The 23,553-nt window shown below is 45.0% G+C and overlaps 1 protein-coding gene across 1 annotated transcript in view; it reads right to left on the bottom strand.

Moving 5' to 3' along the window:
* Window positions 1-814: 814 nt before the first annotated feature.
* LOC109909400 (beta-1,4-galactosyltransferase 3) overlaps window positions 815-23,553 on the bottom strand; it is a 29,269-nt gene continuing 6,530 nt past the window's right edge. The window contains exons 2-7 of the mRNA XM_020508456.2: window positions 14,824-16,135; window positions 13,213-13,448; window positions 5,056-5,243; window positions 4,719-4,841; window positions 4,423-4,527; window positions 815-4,205 (exon numbers count right to left, since the gene is read on the bottom strand). Of these exons, the coding sequence (XP_020364045.1) occupies window positions 3,944-4,205; window positions 4,423-4,527; window positions 4,719-4,841; window positions 5,056-5,243; window positions 13,213-13,448; window positions 14,824-15,109 (1,200 nt within the window). The 5' untranslated portion in view covers window positions 15,110-16,135 and the 3' untranslated portion in view covers window positions 815-3,943. The remainder of the gene's footprint in view (window positions 4,206-4,422; window positions 4,528-4,718; window positions 4,842-5,055; window positions 5,244-13,212; window positions 13,449-14,823; window positions 16,136-23,553) is intronic.

Here is a 23,553-nt window from a genome sequence, read left to right as displayed (position 1 = left end):
TGTCCAGTAAAACTATACTAGACGTATCTAACAGTGACGATTTCCCACTACAGTAGACCCAATTTTTTTTTAACTAAATCAACAATAAATGTTTTGTCTCATTGGTAAGAAGGAAACCTTTGAGTGAGTTAAGGTTGAGTAAGGATTTAGGGATGATCTTGAAAGTACTACCACTTCTTCTAATGCTACATGTTACAGTATGGCTACAATGTTGCACATCTGGTTAGGTGCAAGTTCACAGAGGCAATTGGAGTCAAAAAAGTATTGGTTCTGGGAATCTTATTCCTCTTGTAAATCAGTTGCATCTTTAGGACTGTATCATACATTTGACTCTGTACATCAGGGCTCTCCAACCCTGTTCCTGGAGAGCTACCTTCCTGTAGATTTTCGCTCCAACCCTTTTCCCGATTCTACTAATGAGCTAGTTGAGAAGCTGAAAAATCAGGTTAGTTACAACTAGGGTTGGAGTGAAAACCTACAGAAGGGTAGCTCTCCAGGAACAGGGTTGGAGAGCCCTGGTGTACCTAGTAAAAAGCATTTGTTTTGTATCATTTATGACAAGAAGCTGTTCATTATTTCTTACGTCACTTTTCTCAAATACTGTAGATTGTGTTCTATCCTCTTTACATACAATTAGCCTGGCTGACGCAACTCACGTGACTACACAGCAAAAAGCTGTGACCAAGAGCTGTCAGACAGACTACTTTACAATAGTGTTAAAAAATGGCCTCTTGCAAGACTGCCAACCAGAGCTGTGTTCAGCTACAGAAAGGGTATCCCACACAGTTCATCCAGTCAGAAGAAACTTCACAGGTGTTTGACTAATCTTTTTGTTTATTAATCATTGTATAAGGCCACTCTGGACTGTGCAGACTTCATTGATAGAGGAATTAAACATCAGAAATACAGTATCACATTGTCCTTGTTACATTTTCAATGCCCTGCGGTGAGCTCCATCTTCTGGCGCCGTCACCCTGGACAGCGTATCCACATCATAATGGAGTGAAAGTCAAGCTATACATCAACTGAAACAAACTGCAGAGCACAAATAGACATGATAATGCAATAGCATGATATATAATAAACCACTACATGAAGTGTTAAAAGATACATATAGCATACGTCTTACGAATCACTACACAAGCATACACTTCAGCATGCTTCTAAAAACTCAAATGTGAATTCATGTCAGTGGTCTGTGTGTGGTTTTCTGTACATTCCACTCATCTAATACAGGGTCTGTGTGTCATGCATAATCAGGCTTCATATGGAGTAGAAAAGGTCAAGAGATTCATAGATCAGATAGTATAACATACACAAAAACCTCAGCATACCTGGAGTAAGTGGAATCCTATCTATTCCCATGTCAGCATGCAGCCGCCAGCACAACTATCAGGCGTCCAATGCTTTCTCTCGAAGCCATCTTTGGTTTCAGCCAAGAGGCCTGAGTCCTCTATGTAATGTACACACAGAGGTTCAATTCCTAGTAGGGATCTAGTGTAAACAATCATATTGGTCAGGGGGTCCAGACAGCATGCAAAGAGGAAAGTCAGGGGACAAGCCATGCAGTGAGGAGTACATTGCACTGGTCAATTCTAGGGGTGACAGACTTTAGATAGCACAAAATAAAAAAAGTAACATGTTGAAAGAATGGCTAGTGGAGAAATGCTGTAAATGCTAACCCAGTATACCTATATGAATCTTTAAATCAGTGCTTCAGCAGAATCAGTACAACCAATGAGTGTACTACAACCACTTGTTTCCACGTCACTTACCAGTGCCTGATTCCGTTTATAGACCTAATTAATTATAGTGGTTTCTGGTCATCCATGGACAAAGTTCCTGGTTTTCAGCTCTCCTGGTTTTCAAACCATTCAGCCAATTTAGAGTATGGAGATGGATCCCAAGTCTCTGACTATGGAGAGCCCACTAGGACTTGAATCCCTCAGTTTTAAGCTACATTGACAAATCATAGGAAACCAACATAAAAGCTCCATAAGGTAACAAACAATAAGATAAAAGACCATGACAAACCACCATTCTGATGTGAATATAGCCAGCCCACCTGAAGGCAGTGCATTGATCATGTCACCCGCACCTATTCTATTTGACAAGGCAAAATGCAACCCCACATCAATGCAATCTAGAGATTAAAGGAGATAACTGGAGAAAAGACATTCTGATTGTAGTGATAAGATGAAACCCAACCATACCAAAAAGATGTGCCAGAACTGTGAACATACTGTGAGAAAATCCTTCAATAATCAGCCTGATATTCAGGGCCTGTATTGTGCATGTGCCTCAGACTAGGTGCTGATATAGGATCATTGTTGCCTTTTTCATAATGAATTTGATATGAACACGGAAGACCTGATCCTAGATCAGCACTCCTACTCAGATGCTTTATGAAGACGGGCCCAGGGAGTGACTACCACGCTAATTGCAAACAATATTCAGGGTAGCAGCTTCACTTCGTATAATATTAAACTGTAAAACCAGTTACATATGGGTCGTTCTGAAATTAGTACCTTTTGTGTCCCTTTGCTATATTAAGTAGAAATTAAATATTAAAACCCAGTTCTATTAAATGAAGTGTCCTTTAATACTGACCACAAGGAAAATGTAATAAATCTGATTTAATAAAGACTTTTTAAACTGCCAAAATTCAGCATTTTGACATATCCCTCTAAGCATCCTGTGACTTCTAGGAAGATTTTAACCCATTTGACCTCACCATTATTTGAAAGCCCTAGTTATTTTGTCATTTCTGAAGAGTTAATGACTTAATGTGATTAGTGATTCATTTTAAAGAAAAAAAAAGTGAACTGAACTCTCGTTTTAATATGGTGAAATTCCTCTTGAAATATTTATTTAAAAAGAAAGATTGAACATCTAATAGTCAAATCATAGTGTACAAGCAGGTGAGCTGGTTCTACTCTTTCTGGCCATTGTCTGGTGTTTTTTGATGGAAAACAGAGCAGGTCGAACATAACACGTCTACCCTTTCACCCATAAATAAACAGGCTAGAAATGTTTGAACAATTGAATTTGCATTCAATTGCCCCTCCCTGTTGCACACAACAAGCTTCCATTCCCTCGGTCACAAGGGGATTTATGGCTGACTTAACCCGGTTACGGTCAACTCTGTTACTTTATTTGGCACCTACCATGGTCATTTCTTTCATTTGACCTCAAGATGGGAAACAGTGTTTTGAACATGTGCTCTTTATGGCAGAATGTTAAAAATTGGGTGAAATCAAGTTCTCCTACTCAAAAGCCACCTAATCAGCAGAAAGACCCATATGCTATTGCAATATCAGTAGCATAAAATGTTTTTTCATGTATTTATTCTATCCCCTAATCTTGCTATCACTAGAAACCGGTTCCATTCATAACTCTCGACCTGAAGTTCTACTAAAAGGACAAATAGAACAAGACAGGTCTTTCTAAGGCAACGGTTTTTTTTTGGCAGCGATATAAACTCATAGAGTCAGTCTTTTTTCCTCTCCTCTACCATAAGTCCCTTTCACAGAGTCAGTCAGTGGAGTGGTGAGACATAGCTGGACAAGCTCGAGAATCACAACTAGAGTGGAGAATGCGACAGTAATTCATATAGGCAGACAAAGCCTCGGCCCACAGATTCTATCTAGGCAGTGGAGAGCATTGGTCTTCGGTTCAGTCTCTGCTATTGTTAAAGTCTCAGTTGAGAATGCTGATCAGACCAGAGGAAGGAACAGAAGGAAAAGGCATGTGTGTATAATGGCCTCTAGTCCAATAGGGGGAGCCACCCACCTCTCCACACTGTAGGCGTTGATAGGAGTGAAGGCAAAGAAAGGAGCGATTTAAGGGTCCAGGGCCCCCTCTCACATCCCTACTCCCAGGTATAAGTTAGGAGGGAAGAGTCGGTGGTGGATGGGAGTGGAGTGGGTAAAGGTGGTCCAAGTCAGTGGTTCGTGGGTTGGTTCTGTTGTTGTTCCTGTTGGAGCTTGGCTGGAGGTTTGGTGGGGGCTTTGACTGGCGGCTTTTCTGGGGCTTTGGCAAGGATCTTGGGGGACGGCGCCATGGCATGCAGGCCGGCCTCGGTGCCGATGTGCACAGTGATGTTGGTGTAGAGGGGGAAGTGGTCACGTGACAGCACCTCGTACTCCACAGTGTTCATGCCGTCCAGCTTCCACGTCTGACGTGTCTTGGCCAGCATGTTGAACCTAGGAGGAGGCAGAGAGAGGGGAGCTTAGTGATGGACTGTGGGTTTATTCAACAGACCTAGGTCTTATTCAATAGAGGGCAGCATTCAGATGTAGCAGATGGAAATAAAAAAAAATTTACAGATACAATGTGCTGCCTATTTGAAAGAATCTGAACGTGTCACCCTACTGAATGGACCCCAGCCATACACAAACACGTGTCAGTCCTGTACCATACCTCCTGGGGTTCACATCGTTTCCCTTGTCCAGCTTGTGTTTGATCATCTTGTATCGGCCCACCTTCACCGATGGACGAGAGATGAACATCCCTCCTAGGGATACTCTGAGAACGGGAGAGAGGGAAGGAAAGAGAGAGAAAGAATTTTAATTGGGTTATTATCTATTATAAATAATAGGATTATTCAGTGTCTTTAAATTGTATCCTTTTGTTAGACAGAACAAACCACAATGGGTCCATAGCTCAATGAATTGGCTCAATGTTCCACCCCCAAAACTCCCAAGGACCCCTCTCACCTGACTCCAATGTCATCGTCCTCTCCTCCCCAGCCCCAGTAGTTGTTGGGGAAGCCGTTCATCTTCAGGTAGTGCAGTGGAGACAACGCGGACACCCCTCCGAAATACATCTTGTAAGGCAGCCTAGGAGAATGACAGGATTAAAATAAAAATGAAGGATCAGATAGGGAACAAGTGAAATCAGAAATGAGTGAAGCCACGCATAATGAAAGAACTAAATGACAACTAAAAGAATACATTTTGTGTTGAATAAACTTGTGAAAATCAATGCGACTGAGGAACTAATAACCATAAGAGGAAAAAGAGGGGGAAAAAATTAAAATGAGAATTGACTGACTTGTATCCAAACTTGTCCATGGCGATGGCAGCGTGCTTCGGGTTGGAATCGCACATGTAGGTGTTGCGGTCGTCCTCAGGGATGAGGTCCACATCATGGAAGAACAGGCAGTCCCAGTCCTCCTCCCGCATGGCCTCCCGGAACCCAACGTTCATCAGCTTGGCCCGGTTAAATGTGTAGTTACCAGCCTAAAGAGGGCCAAGTAAGACATGTTTTAATGGCATTTAGAGACACTTATGTCAGCAACAACCTGCAAATATTCAATATTGACATGGTCTCTATACAAATAATAACAATAAAAATAGGTTATTCATTATGAACGTTCACTATTTCCCCTATTTTTTTTTTTTCAGTGGTGGCAAGGGTAACAGGGTGCATTGCTGCAAGCGGTAGTGCAATGACATGCTAGCTGTTCCCATAGACTTCCTGTCATTGAGCTAATGACAATCCATTTAAAAGCGCGTCTCAGCAGAACCATAGATGGCTAAAGATACACTACATGGCAAAAAGTATGTGGACACCTGCTTGTCAAACATCATTCCAAAATCATGGGCATTAATATGGGGTTGGTCATCCCTTTGTTGCTATAACAGCCGCCATTCTTCTGGGAAGGCTTTCCACTAGATGTTCGAACATTGCTGCGGGGGCTTCAATTTAGCCACAAGAGCATTAGTGAGGTCGGCACTGATGTTGGGCGATTAGGCCTGGCTCGCAGTCTACATTCCAATTCATCCCAAAGGTGTTCGATGGGTTTGAGGTCAGGGCTCTGTGCAGGCCAGTCAAGTTATTCCACACTGATCTCAACAAACCATCTCTGTATGGACCTCGCTTTGTGCACGGGGGCATTGTTATGCTGAAACAGGAAAGGGCCATCCCCAAACTGTTGCCACTAAGTTACGAGTTCCCTTCACTGGAACTAAGGGGCCTAGCCCGAAACATGAAAAATAGCCCCCAACCATTATTCCTCCTCCACCAAACATTACAGCATTCTCCTGGCATCCGCCAAACCCAGATTTGTCCGTCGGACTGCCAGACGGTGAAGAGTGATTCATCACTCCAGAGAACGTGTTTCCACTGCTCCAGAGTCCAATGGCTGCGAGCTTTACACCACCAGCCGACGCTTGGCATAGAGCATTGTGATCTTAGGCTTGTATGTAGCTGCTCGGCCATGGTAACCAATTTCATGAAGCTCCAGACAAACAGTTACAGACTTTTACGCGCGACGTGCTTCAGCACTTGCGGTCCCGTTTTGTGAGCTTGTGTGGCCTACCACTTCGCGGCTGAGACGTTGTTGCTCTTAGACGTTTCCACTTCACAATAACAGCATTTACAGTTGAGCGGGGCAGTTCAAGCAGGGAAGAAATTTGACGGACTGACTTGTTGGAAAGGTGGCAACCTATGACGGTGCCGTGTTGAAAGTCACTGTGCTCTTCAGTACGGGCCATTCTACTGCCAATGTTTGACTATGGAGATTGCATGGCTGTGTGCTCCATTTTGCACACCTGTCAGCAAAAGGTGTGGTTGAAATAGCCTAAACCATTTGAAGGGGTGTCCACATACTTTTGACCATGTAGTGCATATATCATATTTGGGCCCCCGCTGATAAATGAATATAGGGTAAACATTGACATTGGTTCCATAAGTGTATTAAATATAAGGAGTGTGCGACTTCATTTTTATACAGTTTAATCTCCATTAGTAGTCTCATAAAGCCGACCGTAGGCAACACAGGTCTGGTTTCAATGATGGACTCTGTTGGCATAGAGGAACTACGTCACTGCCTAGGTCACTGCTTTATCTGCTTGAATAAAATACTACAGAGTAGCTAGCAAGATGGAGATCCCAGAGGTTCTTTTTAATGAGTGCATTTCACAAGTGGCTAAGTTTGCATCAACTACCATTATTAAAACCACTGCAAAAGATTTTGCCTGTAAACTTTGGCTTTGAATAGCAAAGTGGATCACATTAGTGGAAACCAAGACTGTTTTCAGGGCTGGTTGTAGCTACATATTTTCGAGTCGGGGACAATTTTTGCATTTTAGCTAACCCTAGCCCTTTTCCTAACTTTAAACTAATTCTCCTACCTGCTATGAAAAGTCACTTCCTCTAGTCAAAGCCGGCAGGCCTGCCCCGAGAGCAGTGAAAGTATCCACTAATGACATACAGCGTTCTGGCATGTCTGCCTCGTGATTTGTTGGGCGAGTGTCCGGAAATATATATTTTCCCTTATCAACATAGGTATTGAATTACTAGTTCCTCACCGAGGTCAATAGCATGAGTAGTACTTGTTCCTGTGGTTCAGTGTGTGTGTGTGTAACTATGACAACCAACCACAGCTACCATCCAAGATGGCGTAGCAGTAGGTCGTCCTGTCCTGTCGTGTCCCTGTATATATCGTTTATTTTTCGTTTTTTACATATTTTCTCCACATATCTCTTTGAAAACATTTTGCTAAACCCTAAGCTTCCAAATACTCTCCTGCGACTCACCCAATGTAGCTATTTCTCCTAAAGTATTTATATTTACTTCGGGACCCCTCAACTGAAGCTAGCCAGCTAACCAGCGGGTATGCTAGCGGTCTCCAGCTAACCGGTCATCAGCTAACCTGTAGTTCGGAAAGCTCTCGCCTGTTCGTACAACGCGACTTTAACCAGAGCACAACGGACCTATTTATTTTTCATCCCCGGATTCCCACCACAAACGGAACATCTTTCAGCTGGATTTTTCAGCAACTAGCTATCTAGCTAAACCGCAACCTCGGATTACTCCTGGCTAGCGTTTCCACCCACTTAGCTTGAAGCTAGCCCGGCCGTAGCACCTGTGCTACCACCGTAGCATACTCCTGAGCTACAATACCCGGGCCCACGACCGGTCTACCGATGTCATCGCATGAAGAGGAATAAACAGACTCACCCCATCGCGACGTCCCCCAAAGGCTAACTCTCTAGCCCTCGCTATCTCCCTGCTTGCTAATTCGGCCTGCTAACTGCTAGCTTGTCCAGCTCCGGCCCGCTAACTGCTACCTTGTCTAGCCCGGGCCTACAAACTGTTAGCTTGTTAGCACAGGCCTGCTAACCGCCTGAATCGCCGCGTCTCAAACGCTCACCGGACCCATATTTACTTTCTATCTCTTTTGACTTTTAATTTGTTTATACCTTCCGGAAACCTGCCTCACCCAATGTGATACGGAATCACTATTATTTTTTATTTATTTTTAGAACACACTCAAGAACCTCCAGAAGCTAACCAGCTACAAGCTATTTAGTCATTGTTAGTTTTTTTTTAACCTGGATAACACTCACCAGGCCAGCTTCCCTGCCCCATCCACCGCTGCCCCCTGGACACTGATCTCTTGGCTACATAGCTGATGCACGCTGGACTGTCCATTAATCACGGTACTCCATTCTGCTTGTTTGTTCTATCTGTTGGCCCCGTTGCCTAGTCTACGCCATTTTACCTGCTGTTGTTGTGCTAGCTGATTAGCTGTTGTCTCACCTACTGTTTTAGCTAGCTTTCCCAATTCAACACCTGTGATTACTGTATGCCTCGCTGTATGTCTCTCTCAAATGTCAATATGCCTTGTATACTGTTGTTCAGGTTAGTTATCATTGTTTTAGTTCACAATGGAGCCCCTAGTTCCACTCTTCACGCCCCTGATAACTCCTTTGTCCCACCTCCCACACATGCGGTGACCTCACCCATTACTCCCAGCATGTCCAGAGATACAACCTCCCTCATCATCACCCAGCTCCTGGGCTTACCTCCGCTGTACCTGCACCCCACCATACCCCTGTCTGCGCATTATGCCCTGAATATATTCTACCATGCCCAGAAACCTGCTCCTCTTATTCTCTGTCCCCAACGCTCTAGGCGACCAGCTTTGATAGCCTTTAGCCGCACCCTCATACTACTCCTTCTCTGTTCCGCGGGTGATGTGGAGGTAAACCCAGGCACCCTCATTTGTTGACTTCTGTGATCGAAAAAGCCTTGGTTTCATGCATGTCAACATCAGAAGCCTCCTCCCTAAGTTTGTTTTACTCACTGCTTTAGCACACTCTGCTAACCCTGATGTCCTTGCTGTGTCTGAATCCTGGCTCAGGAAGGCCACCAAAAATTCAGAGATTTCCATACCCAACTATAACATCTTCCGTCAAGATAGAACTGCCAAAGGGGGAGGAGTTGCAGTCTACTGCAGAGATAGCCTGCAAAGTAATGTCATACTTTCCAGGTCCATACCCAAACAGTTCGAACTACTAATTTTGAAGATTACTCTCTCCAGAAATAAGTCTCTCACAGTTGCCGCCTGCTACCGACCCCCCTCAGCTCCCAGCTGTGCCCTGGACACAATTTGTGAATTGATCGCCCCCCATCTAGCTTCAGAGTTTGTTCTGTTAGGTGACCTAAACTGGGATATGCTTAACACCTCGCCAGTCCTACAATCTAAGCTAGATGCCCTCAATCTCACACAAATCATCAAGGAACCCACCAGGTACAACCCTAACTCTGTAAACAAGGGCACCCTCATAGACGTCATCCTGACCAACTGGCCCTCCAAATACACCTCCGCTGTCTTCAACCAGGATCTCAGCGATCACTGCCTCATTGCCTGTATCCGCTACGGAGCCGCAGTCAAACGACCACCCCTCATCACTGTCAAACGCTCCCTAAAACACTTCTGTGAGCAGGCCTTTCTAATCGACCTGGCCCGGGTATCCTGGAAGGACATTGACCTCATCCCGTCAGTTGAGGATGCCTGGTCATTCTTTAAAAGTAACTTCCTCACCATTTTAGATAAGCATGCTCCGTTAAAAAAATGCAGAACTAAGAACAGATACAGCCCTTGGTTCACCCCAGACCTGACTGCCCTCGACCAGCACAAAAACATCCTGTGGCGGACTGCAATAGCATCGAATAGTCCCTGTGATATGCAACTGTTCAGGGAAGTCCGGAACCAATACACGCAGTCAGTCAGGAAAGCTAAGGCCAGCTTCTTCAGGCAGAAGTTTGCATCCTGTAGCTCCAACTCCAAAAAGTTCTGGGACACCGTGAAGTCCATGGAGAACAAGAGCACCTCCTCCCAGCTGCCCACTGCACTGAGGCTAGGTAACACGGTCACCACTGATAAATACATGATTATCGAAAACTTCAATAAGCATTTCTCAACGGCTGGCCATGCCTTCCGCCTGGCTACTTCAACCTCGGCCAACAGCTCCGCCCCCCTCGCAGCTCCTCGCCCAAGCCTCTCCAGGTTCTCCTTTAACCAAATCCAGATAGCAGATGTTCTGAAAGAGCTGCAAAACCTGGACCCGTACAAATCAGCTGGGCTTGACAATCTGGACCCTCTATTTCTGAAACTATCTGCCACCATTGTCGCAACCCCTATTACCAGCTTGTTCAACCTCTCTTTCATATCGTCTGAGATCCCCAAGGATTGGAAAGCTGCCGCAGTCATCCCCCTCTTTAAAGGGGGAGACACCCTGGACCCAAACTGTTACAGACCTATATCCATCCTGCCCTGCCTATCTAAGGTCTTCGAAAGCCAAGTCAACAAACAGGTCACTGACCATCTCGAATCCCACCGCACCTTCTCCGCTGTGCAATCTGGTTTCCGAGCCGGTCATGGGTGCACCTCAGCCACACTCAAGGTACTCAACGATATCATAACCGCCATCGATAAAAGACAGTACTGTGCAGCCGTCTTCATCGACCTTGCCAAGGCTTTCGACTCTGTCAATCACCATATTCTTATCGGCAGACTCAGGAGCCTCGGTTTTTTGGATGACTGCCTTGCCTGGTTCACCAATTACTTTGCAGACAGAGTTCAGTGCGTCAAATCGGAGGGCATGCTGTCTGGTCCTCTGGCAGTCTCTATGGGGGTGCCACAGGGTTCAATTCTCGGGCCGACTCTTTTCTCTGTGTATATCAATGATGTTGCTCTTGCTGCGGGCGATTCCCTGATCCACCTCTACGCAGACGACACCATTCTATATACCTTCGGCCCGTCTTTGGACACTGTGCTATCTAACCTCCAAACAAGCTTCAATGCCATACAACACTCCTTCCGTGGCCTCCAACTGCTCTTAAACGCTAGTAAAACCAAATGCATGCTTTTCAACCGGTCGCTGCCTGCACCCGCATGCCCGACTAGCATCACCACCCTGGATGGTTCCGACCTAGAATATGTGGACGTCTATAAGTACCTAGGTGTCTGGCTAGACTGCAAACTCTCCTTCCAGACTCATATCAAACATCTCCAATCGAAAATCAAATCAAGAGTCGGCTTTCTATTCCACAACAAAGCCTCCTTCACTCACGCCGCCAAGCTTACCCTAGTAAAACTGACTATCCTACCGATCCTCGACTTCGGCGATGTCATCTACAAAATGGCTTCCAACACTCTACTCAGCAAACTGGATGCAGTCTATCACAGTGCCATCCGTTTCGTCACTAAAGCACCTTATACCACCCACCACTGCGACTTGTATGCTCTAGTCTGCTGGCCCTCGCTACATATTCGTCGCCAGACCCACTGGCTCCAGGTCAGCTACAAGTCCATGCTAGGTAAAGCTCCGCCTTATCTCAGCTCACTGGTCACGATGGCAACACCCATCCGTAGCACGCGCTCCAGCAGGTGTATCTCACTGATCATCCCTAAAGCCAACACCTCATTTGGCCGCCTTTCGTTCCAGTACTCTGCTGCCTGTGACTGGAACGAATTGCAAAAATCGCTGAAGTTGGAGACTTTTATCTCCCTCACCAACTTCAAACATCAGTTATCTGAGCAGCTAACCGATCGCTGCAGCTGTACATAGTCTATTGGTAAATAGCCCACCCTTTTTCACCTACCTCATCCCCATACTGTTTTTATTTATTTACTTTTCTGCTCACCAATATCTCTACCTGTACATGACCATCTGATCATTCATCACTCCAGTGTTAATCTGCAAAATTGTAATTATTTGCCTACCTCCTCATGCCTTTTGCACACATTGTATATAGACTCCCCCTTTGGTTTCTACTGTGTTATTGACTTGTTAATTGTTTACTCCATGTGTAACTCTTTGTTGTCTGCTAACACTGCTATGCTTTATCTTGGCCAGGTCGCAGTTGCAAATGAAAACTTGTTCTCAACTAGCCTACCTGGTTAAATAAAGGTGAAATTAAAATAAAAATAAAAAAAAGCTGAAGACACACAAATGCTTGAACTGCTGCTAGCTTGCATTATCTTTTTTGAGTTGAGTGCAATCTGGCAGTGGTTACGCAAAAATACTGCACACATGCAGAGTCATGAATAAATGCTTTAGACATGATGCTGTAACATCTTTCTAATGGTAAATGCCTTAGCGTCTCAAAATTAACCTGGCAGAGGTTGGCTTGGCATTCATATGTTGCAGGTAAACAACAAGCAGGCAGTGACAACTTGACTAACAGTGTGAGGGTAAAACAAAGTGCTTGTTAAAGTGTAAACAAAGGGATTGCTACAAGTTGTTAAGAAGATTAAACTTGGTTAAGCCTTCCGGTAAGCATCTTTCAACCATAAGGCTGTGTGTGATTCCATGGTTAGGACACCAGAGGGTGGTTTTGATCTAGGCTGAATGTATACTTGGCCTCACCACTACAGCTAGAAGGTAGTCCAAATGAATATATCTTTTGGTCAATTGCAGGAAGTGTAAAGAACATATTCATACTGATAGGTTGTATTACAGATTGCACAATCAATTGATAACATTAATGTTGTCTTTAAAACAGCAATCAGCAGTTGAAACAAAGTGTTTATCACAACCGCTTTTTGGTAAAAGGCTGAGGGATGGGGCTGGAGAAATGTGTTACCACTCCAATTCATAGAGCTATGGATGCAAGGACTGAACATTCATGACCGTTTTAACCATGTTTTGAAGCTAGACAGTGTTTGTATACATTTACTTTGTTTACAAACATTGGAGAAAAACAAACTTATGTTGGGTTCTCATAGAGTGTGACAGTTGAACTAGGCTCATGAGGCATTTATAAGTTATATTCTTCAAGAATCAATGGGTACATATCATTAATTTATACATCCAAAAAGGTATGTAGCAACTGACGACTGCCCCTTTAAAAATGAACCTGTTGAAACAATGTGTGTGTGTGTGTGTGTATATATATGTGAATGCATTTCACCTGGTGGATGATGTAGATGCCGTAGTTGAGCTGCTGTCGCTGTAGAAATGGGTGAAGGTAGTAGAGGAGGAACTTCAGGTGGTGCTCCCGGTTTCTGTGGGGAATGATTATGGCAGTGCGGTGCCGCGCCTCACAGTCAGGTGGCCTGTAGCGCCCCCCGAGGACCACCAATGGATTCTTCCGCGCAACTTGGGCCAGCGTCAACCCGGAAGGAAAGCTGACGTGGATCGGTCCACCTGAAAAGAGAAACGGGATGAGAAGAAGCTAGATGTCATAACAGCATTTTATTGCTAGACCGATATCATAACACACACCAATTAATTAAAAATCAGTAGGCTGTCCATGCTAGCATGCTCGTTCTAACAGGGTTTTGGGGATTTGAGATCAAATGTTTTACATGAGACGACAGTACAGAATGCAGTGTGCCCCCTTTAATCCATTCTGTTCTGTTGTCTCATAAAACGTACTTCCAATCCAAAATGCTGCAGTATAGAGACAAATTAAAACATTTTAGCTTCACTGTCCAAATAAATACATGGGGGAGTGTAGGCCTAGGCTATGTAGCCTATGTGCTTTGAAGTTTGTCACTTCAAAGTCAGTAACCACTGCAAACAAATACTTGTGGAACATACTGTCGTCTCATGTCAAACATTTGATCTCAAATCCCCAAAACCCTGTTAGAACGAGCATGCTAGCATGGACAACCTACTGATTGGGGCGGCAGGTAGCCTAGTGGTTAGAGCGTTGGACCTTGTTAGCTCGAATCCCCGAGCTAACAAGGTAATCTGTCGTTCTGCCCCTGAACAAGGCAGTTAACCCACTGTTCCTAGGCCGTCATTGAACATAAGAATTTGTTCTCAACTGACTTGCCTAGTTAAATAAAATAAAAAAGGTTAAAAAAATATATACAAATAAATAAAAGCAAAACATTATAGGAGCCTTTGCTGTAGGCAAATCTCTTGGCTTCAGTGTGTATATCCAAATTTGAATGCAAAAAAAGTAGGAAGTTGGACACAAGGTAAACTGACCATTTGAACAAGTATATTCAGTCCCTCTAGTCGAAGCGTACAAACACACACTCCTGTTGGGTCAGCCGCCACCAAGTCTTGGCTCAGTTTGAATGATCTCAAAGTCAAAACACATCCTTCCTTCCCTTACTAGGGGCCATCATTGAACAATTCCTGACTGTATAGGTGAAGCAAAGGTTCCACCATATCATGTCTACTCAAAATTCTGGTAACTTTCCCAAGAATCTAGGGTGCCTTGGGTACCCATCCAACCTGGTCAGATCAGTAGCCAACTAACAAGGACGGTTTTATGTGTGGAATTATTTGGAAATTCCCTTCCACAACAAACCAACTGAGGCTTTCTGACTGCCCACATTTTGTTTTCTGGCACACTAATCAAGTATCCGAGCCACTTTCTTTTTACGAGAAAGTATTGTTCTGGCGTACATTGTAAAAAACATTCCCTCTTCAGTTTCAGTCTGGAGAGGGATTGAAGTAAGAGGTACGGGGAGCGCTGGGTAACTGAAGACGACGGCTGGTGAACTCAGAGAAATATAAATGGGGCTGCCAGTTCTAGGACTTCTATTTCTGTGTGTGAACTCACCTATCAAGGGAGACGTCTTGGGGCAGTAGGGCATGTCCTCGCCCCGGCCGTGGGCCTTGGCCAGGAGGGACAAGTTGGCATAGACGTCACTGCCTGTGTGATTGCGTGCGTGGGGCGAGCCGGCACCGGACGTCCCCGTCGCAGTGGTCTCCAGCTTGCGGAAAATCCTGATGAAATACGACACTCGCTTGTGGTAGCCCTCACGGGACAGCAGTGCCATGACGACCAGCTGGACACCCAGGAACATGAACAGGTAGCGCCATTTTGACTGTAGCCACGTCGCCATTTCGCCGGCTCTGCGTCACAAGGAACTTGGAGAGCGGTTTGGTGATAGGTTTGGCTTCGTTAGTCCTAGCAACCTACACTAGAGGAACGCTGTGAGAGAATGCTTACTTTGTGGCTGGGTGAAATACGGGGTGGGATTGTCAACAGGTGTATGTTTTTACTGTAAACAAGTGTGCACTGTCAGTATTGTGCAACTGTATGATATGACAAGTGCAACAAGCAATGGTATGGAGGCGCATCAATGAAAAGTGCAAAATCCTTGAGATGTTGAAATGTTTCTTTTTTAATCTATTTTCAGATATTGGAGTGTGATATGAAGTTAGATCAAGTTTATAGTAAAAGCACAGTGAGAAACCAAGAAAGGCACTTTGGTTTAGCTGGTCACTGGAGAGGCAAAAAAATGGAGGTAAAAAAAAAAAATCCTGAATAAAGATAGATGTCTTTATTTCAATCTCTTGTCCCACCACAAGTTGAGATGTGTTGATCTCCAAAGTCTGCTGGTGGCCCTCTGGTTCATCAATGGCGTGTGGTGGCGATGCCAGCCCAACATCATGCTACTAGAACTCCATCAGTGTCCAAACCACCACCACAGCTCGTTTGTTTCCAGTAAAATGGCTGACTGGGTGCTGCCTTGTGTTCTCTAGCCGCTACTCTCATGGGGCCCTCTAAACAAACAGCCGCCAACAACAAAAGAGAGCACAGGCAGCTGTATAGGCCCCTATCTTTTACAGAGGATTATGGTTTCGTTTGGCTTGACAAGGCTGGCTAGAGGTAGGAAGAGGGAGTGGACCGAAACCAGTACAGTGAGAGGAGGAGGAATCAGGGGCTGGCTGTGTGTGTGTGTGTGTTAGGGGAAGGGTGTGGGGACAGGGCAGACAGAGAGCAAAGAGAGAAAGGGGAAGGTCCGATGGTGACTGCGGCTATTGTCCCATTCTGACGGACACTCTGGGCTGAGAGACACTTCCAAGGGGGAGGGGTCCACCAGGCCTGGCGGACAGGGGCTTGGACCAATCACGGGAATGGTGCTCTGAAAGACAACGAGAGAGAGGTAGGTGTTTAAGAAGTTGTTACAATTGACATCCTATAATAATCTATTGTTGCTGCTGGCATCTTTCCCAATTAGACTGCACATAAATAATGCACAGCCGGAACAAACAGCCTGTTTGTTTTCAGCTAAACAGCCCAGCTGGAAAGAGCCAGGAGGAATCAGGCATAACAGGAGCTTCAATACGGACGCCTTCGAAGAGAACAGACCGCTGGCAGCAACCGAGGAGCAGAAAGAAACACAAGCTCAGAGAAGCTGAAGCGATTCAGAGAATCAAGATAGAAAGCAGTGGAAAACGTTTTAGCTCTAGGAAAAAGTCCTACTACTACCACCATTACCCCTCAGACAGACCATAGAATGATCGTGGGTCGTTAAACGGTCCTGCTACTTGTGCTCACGTAATCCTCCTTCCTTGCGAAGGCTATCTGTTGGAGAACGCGACACGTCGGCACTCACAAATCAATTAGTGCACATTAAAGACGCCAGCCTCAGACTAACTCTAATCCTAATCCCAAATTGAGAGCCCAGGGATTGGTAGAATGGTAGAGAGAGATACAGAGTTGCAAAAAACAGGATGAGAGTCATTGGGAGAGGGTGTGTGCATGTATAATAATGATATGTATCAAGGTTTCTGTTAGCCAGTAATAGCCGGCTTTTGGCCATAAAACCATTTAAACGCCGATAAATTAAATTGGCAACGGACAATTGTCTCCCCCACCTCAAAAAAAAACATTGCGAAATAATTCTTTATAGCCTACTCATTGATAGAAATACATTTGACCAGTCATGCTTATTGGTCTTTGGGTTAATTTGCATAATTTTGTATTATTAAATTGGCACATTCTTACTTTCAATGACGGCCTAGGAACGGTGGGTTAACTGCCTTGTTCAGGGGCAGAACGACAGATTTGTACCTTGTCATCTCAGGGATTCAATCTAGTCCAATGCTCTAACCACCTGCCTCACGAGGAGCCCGCCTGTAACGCGAATGCAGTGAGAAGCCAATGTAAGTTGCTCGCTAGCATTAAACTTAAATCAATCATAATCACTAGTTAACTACACATGGTTGATGATATTACTAGTTTATCTAGCGTGTCCTGTGTTGCATATAATCGATGCAGTGCGCATTCACGAAAAAGGACTGTCGTTGCTCCTTTCTTAAAATCATACACAGAAGAATATATTTTTAAACCTGCATATTTAGCTAAAAGAAATCCAGGTTAGCAGGCAATATTAACTAGGTGAAATTGTGTCACTTCTCTTGCGTTCATTGCACGTAGAGTCAGGGTATATGCAACAGTTTGGGCAGCCTGGCTCGTTGCGAACTAATTTGCCAGAATTTCACGTAATTATGACAACATTGAAGGTTGTGCAATGTAACAAGAATATTTAGACTTAGGGATGCCACCCGTTAGATAAAATGCGGAACGTTTCCGTATTTCAATGAAAGAATAAACGTCTTGGTTTCCAGATGATAGGTCATTAATATGGTCGAATCCGGAAACTAAGGCTCGCATTTCTGTGTGTTATTATGTTATAATTAAGTCTATGATTTAATAGAGCAGTCTGACCAAGCGATGGTAGGCACCAGCAGGCTCATAAGCATTCATTCAAACAGCACTTTCGTGCGTTTTGCCAGCAGCTCTGCTGTTTATGACTTCAATCAAGCCTATCAACTCCCGAGATTAGGCTGGTGTAACGATGTGATGTGAAATGGCTAGCTAGTTAGCAGGGTGTGTGCTAATAGCGTTTCAAACATCACTTCAGATGAAGAGGAGGACGACCGTGACAATGAGACTCGAAATTGAGCTCCGGTGCATCCGGTTTCCATTGATCATCCTTGAGATGTTTCTACAACTTGATTGGACTCCATGTCCAATCAATTGAATTTACCACAGGTAATTTGGAAAGGCACAGACACACACACTTGTTTATATAAAAAAGGTCCCACAGTTGACAGTGTATGTCAGAGCAAAAAACAAGCCATTAGGTCAAAAGATTTGCCCGTAGAGCTCCGAGACAGGATTGTGTCAAGGCACAGATCTGGAGAAGGGTACCAAAAATGTTTGCAGCATTGAAGGTCCCCAAAAACACAGTGGCCTCCATCTTTCTTAAATGGATGAAGTTCGGAACCACCAAGACTCTTCCTAGAGCTGACCGCCCGGCCAAACTCCGGAATCGAGGGAGAAGGGCCTTGGTCATGGAGGTGACCAAGAACCCGATGGTCACTGACAGAGCTCCAGAGTTCCTCTGCAGCACTCCACCAATCAGGCCTTTATGGTAGAGTGGCCAGACGGAAGCCACTCCTCAGTAAAAAGGCACATGACAGCAAGTTTGAAGTTTGCCAAAAGTCACCTAAAGGACTCGCAGACCATGAGAAGCAAGATTCTCTGGTCTGATGAAACCAAGATTGGTCTGAATGCCAGGCATCACATCTGGATGAAACCTGGCACCATCCCTACGGTGAAGCATGGTGGTGGCAGCATCATGCTGTGGGGATGTTTTTCAGGTGCAGGGGGACTAGTCAGGATCGAGGGAATGATGAACAGAGCAAAGTACAGAGAGATCCTTGATGAAAACCTGCTCCAGAGCGCTCAGGACGGTTGACCTTCAAAACAGGAGAACGACCCTAAGCACAGTCAAAACAACGCAGGCGTGGCTTCGGGACAAGTCTCTGAATGTCCTTGAGTGGCCCAGCCAGAGCCCGATCGAACGTCTCTGGAGAAACCTGAAAATAATGTAGCTGTACAGCGACACTCCCCATCCAACCTGACAGAGCTTGAAAGGATCTGCAGAGAAGAATGGGAGAAACTCACCAAATACAGGTGTGCCAAGCTTGTAGTGTCATACCCAAGAAGACTCGAGACTAATCGCTGCTAAAAGGTGCTTCAACAAAGGACTGAAAAACTACAAATTTGCACAAATATTCTAAAAACCTGTTTTTGCTTTGTCATTATGGAGCATTGTGTATAGATTGAGGGGGGGGGGGGAATATTTCATACATTTTAGAATAAGGCTGTAATTTATAAAAATGTGGAATTCTGAATTATTTCCGAATGCACTGTAATTGCTTGAAACCTGAAAGTTTTATAACATATTAAGAGGCATGTTTTACCTTGCTTCAAAGTAGCCTAGACAAAATCTGACCATATCCGGGAGGCAATTATTTTATACAGACATCCATATGCCAGACACTAGTAGCCTAATTCTCTCATGTGCCATTGGTCGTCAACTTTGTTTCATTGTCCGGTAGCCAAATGCACATTCACACGTTGCATTGTGTGAATTGCTGCACTAATAATGTTAAGAACAAAAATAGGTTCATCAACATTTTAAACTAAACGTTCTTATCCGTCGCATCAGTTCCATTGCTTTTTAACGTTGTTCTATGTAGCCTAGGAAAGAAACATATTCGACAGACTATAGCCAAGGCCTCTACACTACACGCGTTCAGCCATGCACTGAGCAGTCCGAGTATTATTATTAGCCTAAATGACTATCCAATCTACTCATCACATTACAAATAGTAGGCTCTTACAGCTTCTCCACCTGCATTGCTTGCTGTTTGGGGTTTTAGGCTGGGTTTCTGTACAGCACTTTGAGATATCAGCCGATGTACGAAGGGCTATATAAATAAATTTGATTTGATTTGATTTGATCTGCAAATGCGATGATGCATGGAATGCTATATTATAATGGTGCATTTTGATGGTGAAAATGTGCTTCCCCAAACTTGAAACTCATGCTCGGCCTATGCTAGTGATTGGGTTTGTTTCTCATCTTCAAAATGCACAGTAAGGATACACGTCCTTGCATCCTCAACTTACATTTATTTATTTACATTTTCTAAATGTGATTGTCATTCTGAGCACCGTGGGTGGACGCCCTATTCAGGTTATGCACCCAATGCACATGGGTTCGGTACATTTCTCAAATGTCTGGTAAATTTAAGTGCTGCTGGTCAAATGTCAGTTTCCACATTTACATAACAGAAGCCCTGAAAACCCTGATATGCATGTGTGAGATCTGCAAATGTGAGCACATCAGTTTCAACAGAAATCTCCCTTACCCCGCCTTTTCAGCTTCAATACTCCTTAATCTCCAGACAATGAGGAAACAAGTTCATTACACACACAGAGACAGAGACAGAGACAGAGACAGAGACAGAGACAGAGACAGACAGAGACAGACAGAGACAGACAGAGACAGACAGAGACAGACAGAGACAGACAGAGACAGACAGAGACAGACAGACAGACAGACAGACAGACAGACAGACAGACAGACAGACAGACAGACAGACAGACAGACAGACAGACAGACAGACAGAGAGACAGAGAGACAGAGAGACAGAGAGACAGAGAGACAGAGAAATGGAAAGACAAGAGGGTGAGAGCATGACATGAGTCAGCAAAATGTGGAGATACTGGAACAGGAAGGAGAGTTAGAAAGGGGGAGGGAGTGAGGAGAGGAAGAAGGAAAAAAACAATTTGCTTTTGATGAGTACTTTTTTTTCTTTCAACTTTAAATATGAGCAGGTGTAAGGTGAAACTTCAGGCAGTCCTCTCAAATGAGTGTGGCCAGCAGCATCATATAGACAGCAACCATATAGGCATAGTGGCTAAATCCTTAGAGCAAACATGATACCCTTCATTTACTATGGTTTAAATGCACACTATACTGCCGCATGTCCAATGTCCATTGCAGTTTCACAGGTGTTAACATGAAGTCAGCTGATCAACAGGGTGTGTATAGTATCATCCCAGCCCGGTTAAGCTCTCAGGGGCCGTATTGACTTGAAATGGGATATAGGGTTGCTACCTGGGATATAGTGTAGCAGGACAACTTGGCAGCTGGCAACTCCCTTGACAAAGCCAGGGCCTTGCCTTCTCAGCACACACATAAAAAGAGCCAGTGACTTGATTTCGATGCCCCTGTTCCTCAGGCTATGTGATGCTATGTGAGGGAATCTGAGAATGACAAAAGGAGAGGGAGAGAGGACGCAGAGTAGGCAGAGTAGGCCCAATGCAAGTAGCTAGTTTAGTTGTCTCGCCAGCATTCAATCTAGGCTACATTCCCTCTCTCGAGTCCCGACATTTGAAAGTCAAAGAGGTAGAAAGAACTGGCATGACTAGCTCATGCAGGCCCGAGTCAGCCAAAACAAATATCTTCCCTCCAGTGTTCTTCCACCTCCTCACGTCGCCCCCTCCTCCTCAGACAGTACAGCAGCACACACTTTAAACTGAGTGATGGCAGCTATGGAAGATTACAGGCAAGATATGGGACAATCCTTTTCTGCCTGGAGCCATCACTATTACATGTATACTGTATGTACACATGCATACACGCACACACTGGAATGGATGAGAGAATAGTAGTCATCGAGGGTGCTGAGGGTAGAGAGAGAAACAAGGTGGGGATGGATGGAAGGGGGGGCACCAGTCTGTCGGCCAGGCACAGGGGACCCACTAAGAGACCCGCAGTCCCGGGGGAGGGGAGCAGTCAGCCAGCCAGCTCAACAGACTGCTGGGAAATACAGAACGACGACGACACCCCCCCCCCACAGCAAAAAGCAAAGACAGGCAGCGCAACAGAAGAGAAGAAAAGAGTGGCGGAAAGTAGCCACGTACTCGAAAACATCTGGTGTGTGTCTGTCCCAAAGGAGAGCTGCAGAGCAGCAGTGGGGGTGTAGGAGTGGGAGGAAGAGGAAGAGGATGGGATAGAAACAGTTGATGCGTTAGTCTGCTGCCAAAGCCTTAACCTGCCGAAGCAGAGCGGGATGCCAGACACAAAAAGAAGGATGAGGGACTGGAGCGATGCCATGTTCATCTGATTAGAGGAACGCGTACTATATCCATCCATCCGTCAGCATCTGTCAGCTGTGGAAGACTGTGCTTTCCAGCTTTAACCTTGTGATCTCTGTAGTCTGCAAATCTGCTCCAAAACAGCTTTGAAGCTTGGGCGGAAAAGGCCCTCAAATCCTTGCACTCTATTCAGAACCATTCAGTTCTCCACACTGAAGATAGGCTCCACTTAGAGTCATGCAGACTTCTGCTACGTTTCACCTCAGGATTGTCAAAAGAACCTTACCAACATATCACCTGCCACCAGTGTTCCATTACGAAGCAAACTGCCACAAATACTATACCTGTCAAGCCTGTCTGATGAAGTTACTGGTCATATCCACTGCATTATCTAGTGTCACTAGCTCATTCTTTATCTATTGCCATGAGTCACAAGACGTCTATGTGTCACCTCTTGCTCAACAAAGCTGTTATCACCCTGTGTGAGGGTATAGGAAGAAAGATACGATATGAACAAAGCTTACAGAAACCATGTGAGGGGAAAGAGTAGACGAAACAGCTCTCCCCCTCGGCTCACTACCACTCTCAGGTGTAAGGTGACAATACACAATAGGGAGACACTCCAGGCACAAACTGCTACAGACCTATATCCATCCTACCCTGCCTTTCTAAGGTCTTCGAAAGCCAAGTTAAGAAACAGATTACAGACCATTTTGAATCCAACCGTACCTTCTCCGCTATGCAATCTGGTTTCAAAGCTGGTCATGGGTGCACCTCAGCCACGTTCAAAGGTCCGAAACGATATCTTAACCGCCATCGATAAGAGACAATACTGTGCAGCCGTAGTCATCGACCTAGCCAAGGCTTTCTACGCTGTCAATCACCACATTCTTATAGCCTTGGTTTCTCAAATGACTGCCTCGCCTGGATCACCAACTACTTCTCCGATAGAGTTCAGTGTGTCAAATCAGGGGGGCCTGCTGTCCGGGCCTCTGGCAGTCTATGGGGGTGCCACAGGGTTCAATTCTCGGGCCGACTCTCTTCTCTGTACACCTCAATGATGTCGCTCTTGCTGCTGGTGATTCTCTGATCCACCTCTCCGCAGACTACACCATTCTGTATACTTCTGGCCCTTCTTTGGACACTAACTAACCTCCAGGCGAGCTTCAATGTCATACAACTCTCCTTCCGTGGCCTTCAACTGCTCTTAAATGCAAGTAAAACTAAATGCATGCTCTTCAACCGCACCTGCCCATCTATCACTACTCTGGACGGTTCTGACTTAGAATATGCGGACAACTACAAGTACTTAGGTGTCTGTTTAGACTGTAAACTCTCCTTCCAGGCTCACATTAAGCATCTCCAATCCAGAATCGGAACAAAGCATCCTCATGCTGCCAAACATACCTTCGTAAAACTGACCATCCTTGACATCGGCGATGTCATTTACAAAATACCCTCCAACACTACTCAACAAATTGGATGCAGTCTATCACAGTGCCATCTGTTTTGTCACCAAAGCCCCATATACTATCCACCACTGCAACCTGTATGCTCTCGTTGGCTGGCAATCGCTTCATACTCGTCGCCAAACCC

This window comes from Oncorhynchus kisutch, linkage group LG2 (assembly GCF_002021735.2).
Source record: "Oncorhynchus kisutch isolate 150728-3 linkage group LG2, Okis_V2, whole genome shotgun sequence".
NCBI classification, from domain to species: Eukaryota; Metazoa; Chordata; class Actinopteri; order Salmoniformes; family Salmonidae; genus Oncorhynchus; species Oncorhynchus kisutch.
Note: the sequence above shows the minus strand (reverse complement) of the source record. Positions and strands in the feature narration are given on the sequence as shown.